This window comes from Numenius arquata, chromosome 21, assembly GCF_964106895.1.
Source record: "Numenius arquata chromosome 21, bNumArq3.hap1.1, whole genome shotgun sequence".
NCBI lineage: Eukaryota > Metazoa > Chordata > Aves > Charadriiformes > Scolopacidae > Numenius > Numenius arquata.
In genome coordinates this window covers 3,120,719-3,136,523 of record NC_133596.1, presented here as the reverse complement: position 1 = coordinate 3,136,523, position 15,805 = coordinate 3,120,719, and the positions used below count along the sequence as shown (strand labels likewise).

At 52.5% G+C, this 15,805-nt stretch overlaps 1 protein-coding gene across 1 annotated transcript in view; it reads left to right on the top strand.

Moving 5' to 3' along the window:
- The window catches only part of PTPRU (protein tyrosine phosphatase receptor type U), a 73,386-nt gene extending 70,704 nt beyond the window's left edge, over window positions 1-2,682 (top strand). Inside the window, exons 31-32 of the mRNA XM_074161836.1 lie at window positions 259-394; window positions 2,620-2,682. Of these exons, the coding sequence (XP_074017937.1) occupies window positions 259-394; window positions 2,620-2,682 (199 nt within the window). The remainder of the gene's footprint in view (window positions 1-258; window positions 395-2,619) is intronic.
- Window positions 2,683-15,805: the final 13,123 nt, after the last annotated feature.

Here is a 15,805-nt window from a genome sequence, read left to right as displayed (position 1 = left end):
ATCCAGCCCCAATGGTCCAAAAAGGTGTTTTCATGCTCTGTTGTGGCCCTCATGAGGACTAGAGAGCAGGATCACAGCTCCTGTCATCGCGTGGGGCTGGTTTGGGTCCCCCAGTTTGGGGGGACCCTCAAGTGTGAGCCCCTGCTCTGGGACATCTCCTGGGGTGCAGGGATGGATAGAGCAAGGGGGAATTAGAGAGAGGGGGAAGATACTCTAGTGCCATCTTCTCACCACCGATACGTGTGTTTCTCCCACCAGGAATGGAGGTGGCCGGAGTGGCACCTTCTGTGCCTCCACCATGATCCTGGAGATGATCAAGTGTCACAACATGGCAGATGTTTTCTATGCTGCAAAGACCCTCCGCAACTACAAGCCAAATATGGTAGAGACCTTGGTAAGCATCAGCCACCGCCGGCGTCTGCCCCGGCTGCTGATCCCTGCGCATCCCTCCGGCAGGGAGGAGAGGTCCTGGGGGATGCTAACCCCCAAAAAACCTCTTTTCCCACCCCAAATCCTGATTAGTATTATGGAAATCCTCATGCAGAACAGAGGTGAGGCAGCTCTTGAAAGGAGCCTTGGGCTTGCCTTCATCTCGCCGTGCTGACATGCCCTTGGTGTCGGCGTTGGGCTTGTCAGAAATCCTTCCCAGGAGTAATAAGGCAGGTTCACATTAATTCACGGGATGTAATTGCAGTTCTTTGGAGCAGCTCCGAGGTGGAGTCAGACAAATTCCTGTTGGAAATATGAAAGGGAGCTGCGTTTTGAGTGAAATTAATTGGTGGACAAGCTGGGGGCAGCGATGGAGCCACATTTCATGATGGGGAGGCTGGAAGTGGCAGTGGGTCAGGGTACAAAAGCCTGTGCCCTCTTTCAGGCCCCCGATAACAGGACAGGGGATGGAGCAGGCACATGTCTGTCCCTGTGGTGGAGGAATCCAGGTGCTTAGTGATGTTTTAAAAGCAAGTCAGCCGGAAATGTTGGCCCTGTTTGGATTATAAAATCCCTAAGTTGCAAAATGAAATGGTTTTGAGGAGGGGATGTGATGTGCATTAGGAATTGAGGTGGAGGAGAAGGTGAGGGAGGGGACGGGGAGCAGAGGGAGGGATGCAGATAATGGAAAGATGATGTGACAAGCATGAAGCTGCCAGGCCCATTGGGCTAAATTGCAAAGGTATTAAAAAAAGGCAACATTTCACATCAGGACACAGGCGTCCTCCAGCCTCAAATGAACCTGAACCATCTATTCTGGGAATCCCAATCTACTGGAGTCACTGGGAGGCCGGATCCTCGCCCAGTGTAGAGAGCCGCAGCCCAGTGGAGAGCAGCCAGCACAGAGCACTTCCCCGCAGCCCAAGCATCTTCCCCCTCTGTTTCCCTGTGGGGTTTATTTTTATATGATGATAAATGGAAACAATCCCTTTTCTTAATCCAAAAAGCATTATATGCTTTTAGTCTAAGCCATCGCAGCCCTCCAGGCTTTGAAGCCCTTCTCCCCCACTGCCTGCTCCCACCTGGGATCCCCGAGCAGCCGCCCACCCTCGCGGGGATAACAGGATTTTCATGCTGGTGCTCCAGCTGCCGATGAGGATTTCAGGAGATGAGCTCTCTCCCCTTTCCCTTTCTGCTGTTGCACCCAGGATGCTCCCACGATGTCCCAGTGCTCGCGGCACCATCAGAAACCCGATTTGGGTTTTTTTTTTCCCCCACTCTGGCTGGTTTTGCTTGTTGGATGCTCGAAGGAGCAACATCTCGTGGGGGTGGGCACTTCCAAGGTCCCAGCTCCCCTGTAGTTTTCTGTGCTGTGAGTTGTATGAGGACAGGAGAGCACAAGAACAGGTCACGTAAAAGAGTACAAGGATGGATGATACTTCCTTCGCAAGCCCAATTTCAGTGACTTTTGCTATAAAAGCAGGAGCCAGGAATGCTGGGCTTTCCCTTTGCACAGCTGGGTGCTAGCAAAGGGTGGGAAGATGCTGATACCGTCTGTAGCGCTCTCAGGAAAGAGAAAAGGTGGGATAATGAGCCCAATCCTGCTTCGGGCTCGGAGAGGACCTTTCCCACCCGCACCCCTTGGCTCCGGCCCGGCCATCACAGGTGGGTCAGACTTTGACCTGAGCACCAAAACACTCATTTTTTTGGCATTTCCCTTGGAAAATGTGGATTTTTGGAAGTGAAAGCTCCTAGGACTTCCCTTCCTGTCTCCCCACCCCACAGAAAGCAAACGCCCAGACCAAATCCCTGCCAGGGGTGGAAAATGACTTTTTTTTAATCTGCAGCGGGAGAATTTGTGATGAGAAATGTCCTGGCAGCCGGGGCAGGGCGTCTCCAGTAATCCCACACCCGGCTTCAAACTGAAAGAGGGGAGATTTAGGTTAGATATCAGGAAGGAATTTTTCAGTCTGAGGGTGGTGAGACCCTGGCCCAGGTTGACCCAGAGAAGCTGTGGCTGCCCCATCCCTGGAGAGGTTCAAGGCCAGGTTGGAGGGGGCTTGGAGCAACCTGGTCTGGTGGGAGGTGTCCCTGCCCAGGGCAGGGAGTGGCACTGGATGATCTTTAAGGTCCCTTCCAGCCCAAACCATTCCATGAGTCTATAACACCCTCTTTTCTCTCTCCAAACAGGAGCAGTATCATTTTTGCTATGACATAGCACTGGAATATCTGGAGTCCCTGGAGACCAGATAGCACCTCGCCAGCAGCGCGGCAGCAAGGGCTTGCGCAGGGGTCGTGCCAACTGTGCGTTTCGCACTCGGACGTTACGTTAGTGCTGAAGGTGAGGAGGGGAAACAGCCAAGGACCTGACGAGAAAACCCATCCGATCAAGAAAAATGAAGGGACGTTTGGACGTGTCGGCTGCTCCCCGTCTTCACCCTCCACTCTCCGTCTTTCCTTCCTGCCCCGAGTGTGTCCAAGCAGCCGTGGGTCGGATGCCACGACTTGTTCTGTCCCGACCCTGCATTGCTTTGAGTCACGGTCATGGGGTGGGTGTGAGGAGGATGCGGCCCTGCGGTGCTGCCTGGGCATCTCTGAAGCAGCTGGAGAGGAGGCCAGAGAGAGGAGATGGAGGACAGAAGGAGCCGAGGCCGTTTCCCAGCAGGGAAGGATGGATATTTGGAGAAGAAATGTTGCTTTCTAAATTGTGTGTGGAGTCGAAGCTGCTCTTCTGAGGAGCCCAGATGGCTGCCGGCGCAGGTTTGGTCTTCGGTGGGGACATGCTCTGAGGTGGAGCAAAGACCCTGAGAGGAGCTCTTGAGTTTCTGCTCGTTTGCACCATGAGTTTGATCTTCGTTTTTTTTAGTTCTGTGAGTTGCGACCTTTTGTGTATCCAGCCCTGGACAGAGCGGGAACATGGGACAATGGTGGGACGTGGAAGGCGCTGGGCACGCGATGTCCATCTGCAGGGACCAACCTGGATCCCTCCTGGCACCTTTGCAAAGCTTTCCAAGCAATGGTTCCCCTGCATCTCCGCACTGTCTTCTCCATTCGTAGCACTTAATTCCTCCTGGGCTGACCCAAAGGCACCAGCCCGTGGGTCCGTTTCTAACCCTTCCCTTGTGAATCACTGCACATGAGACACCAGAAACAAAATCCTCCAAAATTCGGGTCCATCCCATTTGCCTCCTGGATGCTGCCCCCAGGCAGTTGCCCATCGATGCTACTTGGCTTTTGCTGGGCTTGGTGAAGCAGGACGGTGGGTTTGGGTGATGGTGTTGGGGTGGGGTGGGCTGTGCTGAAGCCCTGAGCTGTGGCAGCCCTTCAGGGCTGGGCATGAGGAGTTCTCCATGGCTCCGGTGCCACCCGGGGACAAGCGTATAGGGATGGTGATTGAGGGTGCCTGATAGTTTTTGGCTTCATCCTGCTCTGGTCAGGTGTGAGATGTCACTTTTTCTGTCCAGTATTGTGATAATTACAGGGGTTTCTGCTTTCGGGGGAGAGCCTGGTTGTAATCAAGCTGTGGTCAGGGTTTTCTCTCTCTGTGAATGGCCTCAAGGAGATGCAACCAGAGGGATGCAGGTCTGGGGTCTGCCTTGGAGACTCAAGGAACCAAGGAGAGGTGTCTTCTGTCTTGAGGGCCACGCAGAACCCTTCACAGTCATTTTTTTGAGGGGAGGGAGCAGAACACATGAGACACTGTCCTCCGTATGGAGGTTGCATGTGGGCAACCCCATCCTTCATCCTCCGCGGTCCTTCATCCTCCCCCGTCCTTCAGCCCCTCCATCCTTCATCCTCCCCCGTCCTTCAGCCCTTTCATCCTTCATCCTCCCCCATCCTTCATCCTCCCCCATCCTTCAGCCCCCCCATCCTTCATCCTCCCCCATCCTTCAGCCCCCCTATCCTTCATCCTCCCCCGTCCTTCCCCCCTATCCTTCATCCTCCCCTGTCCTTCAGCCCCCCCATCCTTCATCCTCCCCTGTCCTTCAGCCCCCCCATCCTTCAGCCCCATCTCCCCTGGGCAGGGGAAGCTCCCGGCTTCCTGCCCGGAGGCTGGGGATCCCTCCCCCCAGGGAGATCCATACCATGACCAAAGGCTTTGGAAGGCGTTGTTTTGCCGGACTGATCTGCAGCACAAAGGCCACAGAGCCGAAATGGCTGCGCCCTGGATGAGCAAACCCTGGAGATATTTCCATCCACCTTCCAAGGGTGAAGGAGAACAACAAATCTCTCTCTACCTTGGAGGATATCCCACCCCCTGCCTTGCGAACACCTGGGAGTAGTGGTCGGGATTTCAGCAGCATCAGGGGGTGTTTTCCCAGACATTTGGTTTTCCCACGTGCTCGCTGAACAATTCACACGGCCTGATAATAACCGATTCCAAGGGCTATACAACATTTCCATCCCTGCTGTCTAACCCTGCCGTGTGCCCACACTGTCTCGTGACCAAATAGTCTTTTTACCCCACCAGAGCCTGCAAAATGGTCCAGTTCCACCAGTAATTTCAGTAACACCAGTACTCGCATCGCAAGCCTTGACTTGGAATAAATTAGTGTCCTTTTCCCAACCCCCATCTCTCTGTAGACGTGTCCGTGCTGTCTTGGGAAGGTGCTGCGTGATGGGTGCAGAGAGGGCCCAGGGTGCAGAAATTGTTTAGTTTTGGATGAAGATGGCTGAGCTGAGCCTCTGGAATTCTCGGGGATGGGATGGTGGTGGCACCGTTCAGCCCCCAGAGCCTGGGAGCTACGGATGGTCCTGCTTCATCCCAGCCCTTCCTGGAGCCTTGGCCACCTGCATCCTCCCTCCGGTCCAGAGGGAGCATCCCCCATTTGCATCGCAGGTAAAGTGTTGCCAGAAATTATTAAAATAAAAAGAAAAATTGAGACCCCATTTAGTCCTACTGAGACAACAGAGACTGGAGGAGTTGTATATATGTTTTAAAAGCGAGGTTTTTGGTTTGTTTTTTTTTTTTTTTTTTTTTTTTTAATATTTCCTTCCATCTCTGGTTTTTTAGGGCATCTCTTCTGAAGGGCAGACTTTGAAATCAAAGTGCTATAAAAACCAACCGATCTCCCAACTCCTACTGAGATGCTCATATGACATGAGGCAAGGACGTCCTGTACATAGAAATATATATATAGAAATATATATATAAAAATTTAAATACTCTTCTTAAGATGGATAATGTTTATTGGTCTTACAGATTGGAGTGGTGCTTTTTTTTTTTTCTTTTTAATAAAAAAGAAACAACCACACACAGAGACAAAATCATAATTAAGACCCGAGAAAAACACCAAATTGGAATGATTTTGTCTTTATGCAGAAAAAGTGACCCCGAAAACTGGCAGCATCCACGAGCTGCTGCCAAAGGGACTGGTACCACGAAGCGGCTCCACTGCGGAGGGGGATGGTGTGGTGGGACCAAGGGAGGGATGGCGAAGGAGGGACACGTCCGATGTGGATTGTACCACGCACATCCAGCTGTTGCTAACTGTTTTTTTAATTATTATTATTATTTTTGGCTTTCTTTCCTTTGAAGAAAATTGGTTGCATAAATAAATGTTCCAAATTTGTGATGGCCTCTGGATTTCTTTCCCTGGCTCTGGATCGGGAGCTGGGATTCAGGGAACCCTGATGCTGGTACCCACTGGGCAGCTTGTAGAAAAGACCTCAGTATTGGCCGTATCTTGCTTTTCCAGGGTGTTTTAGGGAAGCACATTTGCAGGGCTGAACTCCAGGACTTGTAAAACCTTCATGGCCCCGAGGAGCCACGTTCACCCATCACCAGGCAGAGGAGCCAGGGTTGCCTTGTGCTTGGCGGAGGTTGAACATCCACAGCTTCACGCAACACTTCGGATGGAAGTTTGCCATTGCTGGAAAAGGTGTTAACGGAGGAAGAAGAAACTCTTTGAGAGCGTGTCCCAGCTGGAAAATGAAATCCTGTTGTTAGAAAAGCCTTCAGGAGAAGAAAGCTCCTGCATTGTCTTCAGTGATTTATTTATTACAAAGCAGGCTTTGGTTTAATGTGTTGTGATATTAAACACTTCCAGTAACACTTGAGTCTTAATTTAATGGAGACCAAGGCAAAAAAAAAAAATCTAATTGACTTGTCAGGACTGTTTTTCATCTTTAATTAAGGTTCACGAAGGATGCGGTAATTACATTTTACCAATAAATAATAAAAAGGGGGATAATGCAAATTCAAATCAAGGAAAAGAAGGGAAGGGCTCACTGGGTGTGCCGGGTCAGGCCTTGGCAGGGGTGTCCCTAGGTCTGAGCTGGTTGTTCCCAAGCCCCATGGTGCTGTCCTGGAGGGTGGGGTGGCCTCGAGCAGTGGCCCTCAGTGCCAGGGGACATGGGCTGAGCTGGCCCCTGCAACTGCCAGTGCCCTGTTCTAATGGTTTGGGGGGGCTTGGGGCTCTTTGGGGATATCGACCCCTGCTTGGGGACGGTCTCCACAGTGGAGGAGCTTCCCAGCAAAGCTGTAGTCCCCAAGCCATCAGCCATGTCCCACTGCTGCCTATTCCTTTCCCTTCCCACTTGCTGGTGGTGACTGTGTGCAAAAAAAACCAATGCTGAAACCAAACAAGTGTGGAAAACATCTGATAAATTTGCATCTCTAATAAATAAGGGCAAGATAGCCTTCTGCAAGGTTCTCTCCTATGAGGACAGGCTGAGAGAGTTGGGGGGGCTTCAGCCTGCAGAAGAGAAGGCTCCGGGGAGACCTTAGAGCCCCTTCCAGTCCCTAAAGGGACTCCAGGAAAGCTGGGGAGGGACTCTGGATCAGGGAGGGGAGCCATAGGAGGAGGGGGAAGGGTTTGACACTGAAAGAAGGGAGATTGAGATGAGATGTGGGGAAGAACTTCTTTGCTGTGAGGGTGGTGAGAGCCTGGCCCAGGTTGCCCAGAGAAGCTGTGGCTGCCCCATCCCTGGAGGGGTTCAAGGCCAGGTTGGAGGGGGCTTGGAGCAACCTGGTGTGGTGGGAGGTGTCCCTGCCCAGGGCAAGGGGGGTTGGATCTGGATGGTCTTTAAGGTCCCTTCCAACCCGAACCGTTCTATGATTCTTTGATTCTATAAGGTTATTGCTGTGTGGCCCTGAGCATCTGGCTTCCCCAGCTCCCCTGCAGCAAACAGCCTGGCTCCAGCGCTGGCCACCAGCTTGGTGGCTCATCCATCCAGAGCTGCTTTTGATTTCTTCCATGTCTGGTCACCCTCCCCCCCATGGTCCCCTCCCCTCCAGAGCTGGAGCCTTGCTCCTCCTAAGCTCTATTTCAGCCACAGCTCATTGGGCACTCGCTGTCACCAGCTGCTAATGATGAAAAAGCCTTTCTCCCTGGTTTTATGAAAGCCATCATTCCATCAGCCGGTCTGTAATGAAGAGAGAAACAGCAACTTCTCCCTGGGGCCCTGCTCCCCACCAGCGACGATGAATTGCCCCTTTTAGGTAAAAAACCCTTTTAGGTAAAAAAAGGAGCTGCTTCTGCAAAGACAAAGGTGGTGGCGGTTGGGTTTGGTGGCTCTCTGAGGCCCCGGGAGCTTGGGGAAGTGGGTGGCATCACTTTCCTTCCTTGCTTCATCCCTGCAACATCATCTGTGAGAGCCCAGGAGAGCCAACAGGTAACCGGCACCATTCTGTGGATCCAGGGCAGGACCAGGAGTCCGGGTCCCCATCCCATGGAGATGTCCCTCCTGTCCCAGCCCTGGTTCATCAGTGTGTCCCGGTGAGTGATGTGTTAGGGGGTAGCCCAAGGATGGGATGGGGTGAAACTCCTCTTTCCCTGCTCTGTAGAACCAAGAGTGCCTTGGCATGGCCACAGGTGCCCAGGTCTCACCGCTGCTCTCTGCCAGGATGGATTAGAGCTGCTTCAAAGGAGCACTTTGCATTTCAATAACTAATCCAAATGTGCTGTCCAATGCCCAACTTTTGGCTCTTGGGAATTATTCGCCAACTCAACGCCTCCTTTGTGCTGTTATCTGCAGCACACATGCCCCGGTACAGCTGGTAATAGTTTCCCAAAGCCAATGTCATGGTATTGTTGGAGGTGACCTGGATATTCTTGTTCCGTTCATGGGCTTGTTCCCTAATCCAGGCTGACAGACAGCACTGGATGTTTGTGGGAGCCTGGCTTTGGCCCCCAGCTGGTGCCCAGCAGGAGCTGCAGAGGTGGCAGGTGGGACCTCTGTCCCCATCAGCCCCTGTTCTCCTGGCCTGGAGGGGCTGGTGTTCCCAGAGCAAGGTGAACTCTGTCTTTGCCAACCCCATCATGACCCCCCTGGTGTTCTCCATGCTGTATCTCTAGATATGGCTCCATTTCCCACAGCAACTTCTGTGCAAAGACCCAGCTGGAGCCCATGATATCCAAGTCATGGGATGGACAAAGGTGCTGATCTTCCTGGGGCAGGAGCAGCCCATGTCCCCCTCCTTCTTCCTCTCTGGGGCAGCCAGTAATGGGTTGTACTCCTGTCCTTGAGGCTCAAGGTGGTGGTGGCACCATTGGTGACATGTACCCATGGGTTAAAGACTGCAGGAAAAATGAGCTTAAGATCCCACCTATGAGTCTTCGGCTCATGGGGGGGTCTGTCTGCAGGCAGAGGCCCTGGGGAGTTGGCAAGTCAAAGGGGTTTTTAGGACATGGTGAGTGTTGTCAGGATGGCACCCAGATCTCATCCACCCGTCTCAGTGGCTGGAGCCACCCGATTATCAAGGGACACGACCAAGGTCACCAAAGGAGTTATGAGCAGAGCAAGGGCTTCCTTTTCCTCCTTCTCCTTTGGTGCTTCAGACAAAATGGGGGTCCTACCTGGGGCTCTCCACCCCTGCCCCTCTCCGCAGCTTGTGGCAGGTCACCCTCTCAGCTTTTGCCTTTTTATGTGGCATTTAAAAAGGTGCATTGAGTCAAGGGGGAGGGCGAAAGGAGGGCTGGGGGAAGGGTGTGCTAGAACCTTCATGATTAACCTTAACAGATTAATTCATTAAAGCAAAACCTAAATTCAATTAGTTACAGTGGCCCATTTATCACCTGTGGTGTAGCTGCGAGGCCAAGTGCTGTCTGTGGCTCAGGTTGGGTTGCTCATCTCCATCCCCTCTCTGACCCCCAGCCCCCAGAGACCCTGTGGAGCACCAATGCTTCCCAAGCCTGTCTGACAAGGCCGGAATGGGGACAAGCGTGTCACACTCCCATCCCTGGGGACAGAGCCACATGCCCATGGGCCATCCACCCATCCTTGCTTTGAAAATGAGCCCAACCACCTAGATGGGTCATGAGTGGTTGGTCCTGATGGGCATTGGCGGGCAGATGGGGGGCTCCTCAGGCTCCCCATTGGCTCACACAGGACCCACATACAAAAATTTTTAGCCTCAGTTTATTTCTTACCTCTGTGCTCCCATCAGCATCAGAGCCTGCCTCCAAAACTGGGAGCTGGGGTGGTCCAGATGGGTGAGCATCCAACACCTACCAAGTTTCAGCTCCGTAACTCAGTCCCTCCCATGCAGATGTCACCGGGTTTCATTTTATGGTACAGCCTGGTTATTCTCAGCCCTTGGTCCATAAATGTGTGTGGAGATGGAAAGCTCACAGGCTCATCCAGAGCATGCTCCCAAAAAGCCAGGAAAGCCCCAAACCAACTAGTGTTTCACATAGGGTGCTCATGGGGCTTCTCTCGTGCTGTGATGGGGGACATCCCCAGGAAAAGCAAAAGGAAAGCTCCCTTCTGCTAATGTTACTGAAAGGAAATAGAGCTCCCACATCCTACCATTTCTATTTTAAGCCTGATGTCCTGTGGGAGAAGGGTGTGATGGTCCAGGCTGGGGATTTATGTCTTCATCTGTAGGAGCCAGAGCCAGGAGCAGGAGGAGGGTGAGACATTTTGCCTTGGTGTTTCCCCCCACCCTCTGTTTTGGTTGCTAACATGGGGCTGCCTTAACCCACACAGCAGCAAGCTGGGATTTCCCATCGGAAAAGTGCTTTGCTGGAAATGCTTTGCTCTCTCTTGGGCAGCTGAGAGCATCTGGAGATTGAAACACGAGCAAAAAGCAGGAGCGATTGTGGTCGTGATTGGTTTTATAGCATGAACTGCTGATAAGGACCCTGCAAATTCTCCTTCTGCTGAAATTTCCCTAAATTTTTGTCTTGCAGGAGAAAAAAAAAGAGAAAAACAACCCGCTCTAAAATTGAGCCATTTCCATAAAAAACAAATCCCCTGGGGAGAAAATATGAGTTAGTACCAATGTTGCTTGGCTCATTTTTTGGAAAGAAGTGAGTGGAGGGTCCCTGGGTGGGATTGTCTTGTGGGATGACTATTCCCATGGACAGCCCGGCTCTGCAGGGATGCTCATGGCACTTCTTCCATGATGGGCACACGGGGCGGAGGCTGAAGAGCCCGGTCCAGGGCTGTTCCCAGCTCCCCATGCCCACACCGCGAACCAGTGGCACAGACACCACACGTCACCGGAGACTTTCCATCTCTCCAGCGCTGCAAATGCAGCAGGGTAATTTATTTAAGTAGCCTTAATGGTACTGTAATCTATATGCTGATAGTGTCACCTCTAAATGTTCCATCAAAAGGCTCAATGGGAAGAATTTGTATTTCGAAATAAATATTTCCTCACGGTGTGCAAAATATCTAATCATGTATTTATCCTTAAGTACTTCCAAAAGTCAACATAATTATTCCAGTCCCATTAAGTTTAATTTGCAGTAAATTATGCATTTAGCTTTAAGTTGAGGTTGCTGGTTAGAGTCAAGATAAAGCTCTTGCTATTTATAAAGCCGTGTTTCAGTGCGGATATAAAATACAAATGGTTGGACAAGGAAATCCTGCTCGGGTAAGTTTGGGAAGAATTTCAAATAGGGAGGCTAATAAAAAAAAAAATCTGTAGAGTAAGTGTCTAATCAGAGATGTGTAAGCACACTCAGTCAACTACAATGAACTCCCAAACAGCTTACGGGGGCTCCGGCTGCCAAAAGAATTTTCCTCCAGCTAGAAAATTTGATATTTTTCTCAGGACACAGTTTTGAAAAACAAATTAATCATTTAACTTTCCTCTTAGTGTCACGTCTTTGAGGTTTACAGGACAGGGAAGGTGTTCCTGCTGGAAGAGGTGGAACAGCTTTTATCTGTGATTTATCTGTGGTCTCAGATGTCCCTGCAGATTAACGGCAGTGGATAATTGATGCTCCCCTCCCTGAGCAGCCTGAAGCCCTGTGAGTCAATGGGAAATCTCCAATGGCCAACGATGGGTGCTCAATCTGCCCTTCCAGATTAATCACGCAGGTTGGTTGACTCTGCAGTTGCAGAGTCACTGCAACTGACTCCGGTTGCAGGAGTCAGATCTCTATGTGCTGGACCCACGTCTCCATGTGCTGGATCCACGTCTCTATGTGCTGGACCCACGTCTCCATGTGCTGGATCCACATCTCCATGTGTCAGACCCTCTGCACTTTGGGGTCAAGGGCCAAGTGACATTTTCTCTCCAGTTCCAAGAGGTGAAGAAGGTCGTGGGAGGACTTTCAATCCCAAAGAGACCGTGTTGGTGGTGACAGTGGATTGAAAAATTGCCTGTTTTCCGGTGAGCTGGAGGGTGGTCCCTCGGGTAAGGTAAGAGCAGAGGAGATCTGGCTTGGCTGCTTGGTTTTCTTGGTGGTTCTTTGGGGGACTTCCAGGACAAGATCTCTCAGTGCTTCACCTCTCCCTTCCCAAAACCTTGTCTGAGCTGGAGCTGGTGGGCTGCTCCCCTGTGTGCAGCATCGCTGGGGAAGGGCTCGGGGAAGTCCCTGGTACCAGGCAGAGCATGTCCCATTGCTCACCATCACCCTGGGGACAATGATCCTGCTGCCCTCCTGCCCTCCCCGGCTCCGTCAGAGCTCTTGGCCAAGGACAGCAGAGAGCTTAGCGAAGCAGGACTTGCTCAGGGCGCCTGGGATGCTGTTGCTGCCCATTAAAAAGGGCTCAGCTGGTTGGTAAAGCTGCCAGATTTCTAAAGAGGAGGCACTCAGCCGTGTCTGAACTTTGGGCCTCTCTCGGGGGCAGTCAGAGATGAATGCACCCAAAATTAGCAAGGACTTCAGAAAATGAGGGCCTGAAGCCTCCCTGCAGGGATGCAGGGGGGCTGCAGCCCGGTGGGCAGCGGGGTGGAACCATCCCCGGGACTCAGGAAAGTGGTTTGCTGGGAGCCTAGAGGTTGGGAAGGAGCAGTGCCCTCGGCAATCTCCCGTTTAGGTGACTTTGGGGAGGTTTTGTTGGCAGCCGTGGGACTTTGGCCGCATGCCAGAGGGACTCAGGCACTTTTGTGATGGGGTGAGAGGTGCAGAAAAACTCCTCGTCCATCTCCTAGCCCGCGTCCCCACATCCGCACCAGCCGCCCCGCCACTGCTCAGCTGCCATTCGCTCTGATTTTTCTCTTCCTCGCGCCAAGCCCTGAAACTTTGTCGCTGCTGATGGAGTGGAAGCTGCTCGCCAGCCCCCCGGGGTGCCAGCGCTGGTTTGTTTTCTAATTTGGGACATGAAAGGCAGCGCCACCTCCCCGGCACCTGACGGGCTGTGTACTTTGCTCCGTAGACCTCGAATTCTCCCCCGGCTGGCTTTGAACTTAGCCGCCGGTCCCCCGCCGGTCACAGTGTGGGCTCGTGGCGGCCGAGCCACCATCCTCTGGTGAGACAGCACACGAGCACCTCGAGCAGCCCACGCCGGCGCTGCCTATTGATCCAGCTTCCCCCATCCTTTAATGGATGGTGTTTAAGAAAAAAAATAAAAAGAAATATGGAGTGGCTCGGCTCTCCCTGCTCTGTGGGACACTTAATGTGGTTTGAAGAGGGACTGGCTGACTCAGTGTCTTCGGGATTTTTGTTTTTATAAAGTCAAATTTCATTACAAATGTCTGGCTGGGAACTAGGTCTCATAGCCCCTTTCTTTTTCTTTTTTTTTTTTTTTTTTTTCACCAGGACTAGCTTTACAGCAAGAAGTGTCGAGATCGTGGCAGGGAGGCTGGGGTGGCTGCGGGAAGGGCTGGGAAGAGGGTGGGAAAGGGAAAGCTGTCCCCGAGCCCAGCACCAAAGACATGCCACCGGTGGCTCTGCAGAGCCCTGGGAATCCTCTGAGGTCCTGGTGAGGGCATGGATGGGGGGCTGCTGGAGTGGGATTTGGAAAGTTGCTGCTCCAAGGAAGGATTAGAAAGTCATGGGAGATTTTTGCCTACACAAACCTGTGCCATCATCCATCCATGCATCAGTCCCTGCCTCCCTCCGTCTCCCTTTCTGCCCCTCTTTCATGCAGTCACATCCAGCTGTGAGTGCATCTGGCATTGGGAGGAAGGAGAGTTGGCCTCCAACACCTCCGGCTGGTGCAAATAGGATCAGAGGTGACTCCGAGAAACGTTGCTTCGTATGCAAACAAAGTTTTCTCGGGTGCAAATTGCGGCGGGGAGGGAGAGGAGAGCTCTGCTGCGGGGACAGGCAGCAGCAGTGAGCTGCTCTCCGCTCTGATTGCTTTCCCCCAGCCGAGAGCAAAGGTGTTTTTGAGCTAATGTGTCACATTCGGACTTGATACCAGCCTGCCAATCTCAGCACCGCTATAAGGGCCATCAGCCTAATTTGGCCTGAGGAACCTGGTTCTGGTGTCAGTCCCCACTGCTGGCTGGGGGTACAGCTGCAGCACGGCGTGACGCCTGCGCCCTGTCAGCTCCCGTGAGATTTCCTCCTTGTAGGACAGGCAATACTGCAAATCTTTTCGCACCTGAATAACACCAGCTATCAAACTTATTTTGTCAGGGCTGTGGTGGCTGGTGGGACTCACAGCGCTCCTGGGATCCTGCCTCCCGGACCTGTTGGAGCGGGGCCAGAGGAGGCCACGGAGATGCTGGGAGGGCTGGAGCCCCTCTGCTGTGAGGACAGGCTGAGAGAGTTGGGGGGGTTCAGCCTGGAGAAGAGAAGCCTCCACGGAGACCTTGGAGCCCCTTCCAGTCCCTCAAGGGGCTCCAGGAAAGCTGGGGAGGGACTCTTTGATGAGGGAGGGGAGCCATAGGAGGAGGGGGAAGGGTTTTAAACTGAAAGAGGGGAGATTGAGATGAGATGTGGGGAAGCAATTGTTTGCTGTGGGGGTGGTGAGAGCCTGGCCCAGGTTGCCCCGAGAAGCTGTGGCTGCCCCATCCCTGGAGGGGTTCAAGGCCAGGTTGGAGGGGGCTTGGAGCAACCTGGTGTGGTGGGAGGTGTCCTTGCCCAGGACAGGGGTTGGAACTGGATGGTCTTTAAGGTCCTTTCCAACCCAAACCATTCTATAATTCTATGATTCTGGCTCCTGGCCCCATCCTGGGCAGAGCTGGCTGATGGGCTGTGGGGAGGTGGGCAGGAGAGGCTGGATCCTGCCAGAGGGAGAGCAAGGAATTACAGCCGCGCTTCCCATTCCATGTCTGCAGCAGCACCCAGATACACTGCGCTGGAGGTGGCTGATCTGCTAATTCATGGGGACCTGGGGCAGCTCACCCTGGGGAGGGGGAGCAACATCGGGGGGTCAGGCAGGAACCTCCTCTGAAACTGGGACTTAATCACTGAAATCTAGAAACTTTTCCAGGGAAATAATAATTTCACAGCGAATGTCACACTTAACATGGTTTTAATTTTTGGTTTGGATTTCTTTTTTTTTTTTTCCTCTTCTTGGGTTTTGGGTTTATTTTGTTTTCATTTTTTTTTTGGAAAGAGAACATATTTCACGGAATCATGGAATCACGGAATCATGGAATTGTTGGAGTTGGAAGGGACCTTCTAGAGATCATCTAGTCCAACTCCTCTGCTAAAGCAATCCTGCCCAGAGCACATCACTCAGGACGGCATCCAGACGGGGCTTGAAGATCTCCAGAGAAAGGGACTCCACACCCTCCCTGGGCAGCCTGTTCCAGGGCTCTGGCATGCTCACCGGAAAGAAGTTTCTCCTCATATTTAGATGGAACTTCCCATGTTCCAGCTTGTGCCTGCTGCCCCTCGTCCTGTCACTGGGAACCACTGAAAAGGGTCCGGCTCCATCCTCCTTCAACCCACCCTTTAGGTACTTGTAAGCATTAATAAGGTCTCCCCTCAGCCTTCTCTTCTCCAGGCTAAAGAGCCCCAGCTCTCTCAGCCTTTCCTCATCAGGGAGATGCTCCGATCCCTTAGTCATCTTTGTTGCCCTACGTTGGACTCTCTCCAGTAGTTCCCTGTCTCTCTTGAACTGGGGAGCCCAGAACTGGACACAATATTCCAGTTGTGGCCTCACCAGTGCAGAGCAGAGGGGGAGAATGACCTCCCTCCACCTACTGGCCACACTCTTCCCTACGCAGCCCAGGATCCCATTGGCCTCTTGGCAACAAGGGCACATTGCTGGCTCATGGATAGCCTACTATCCACCA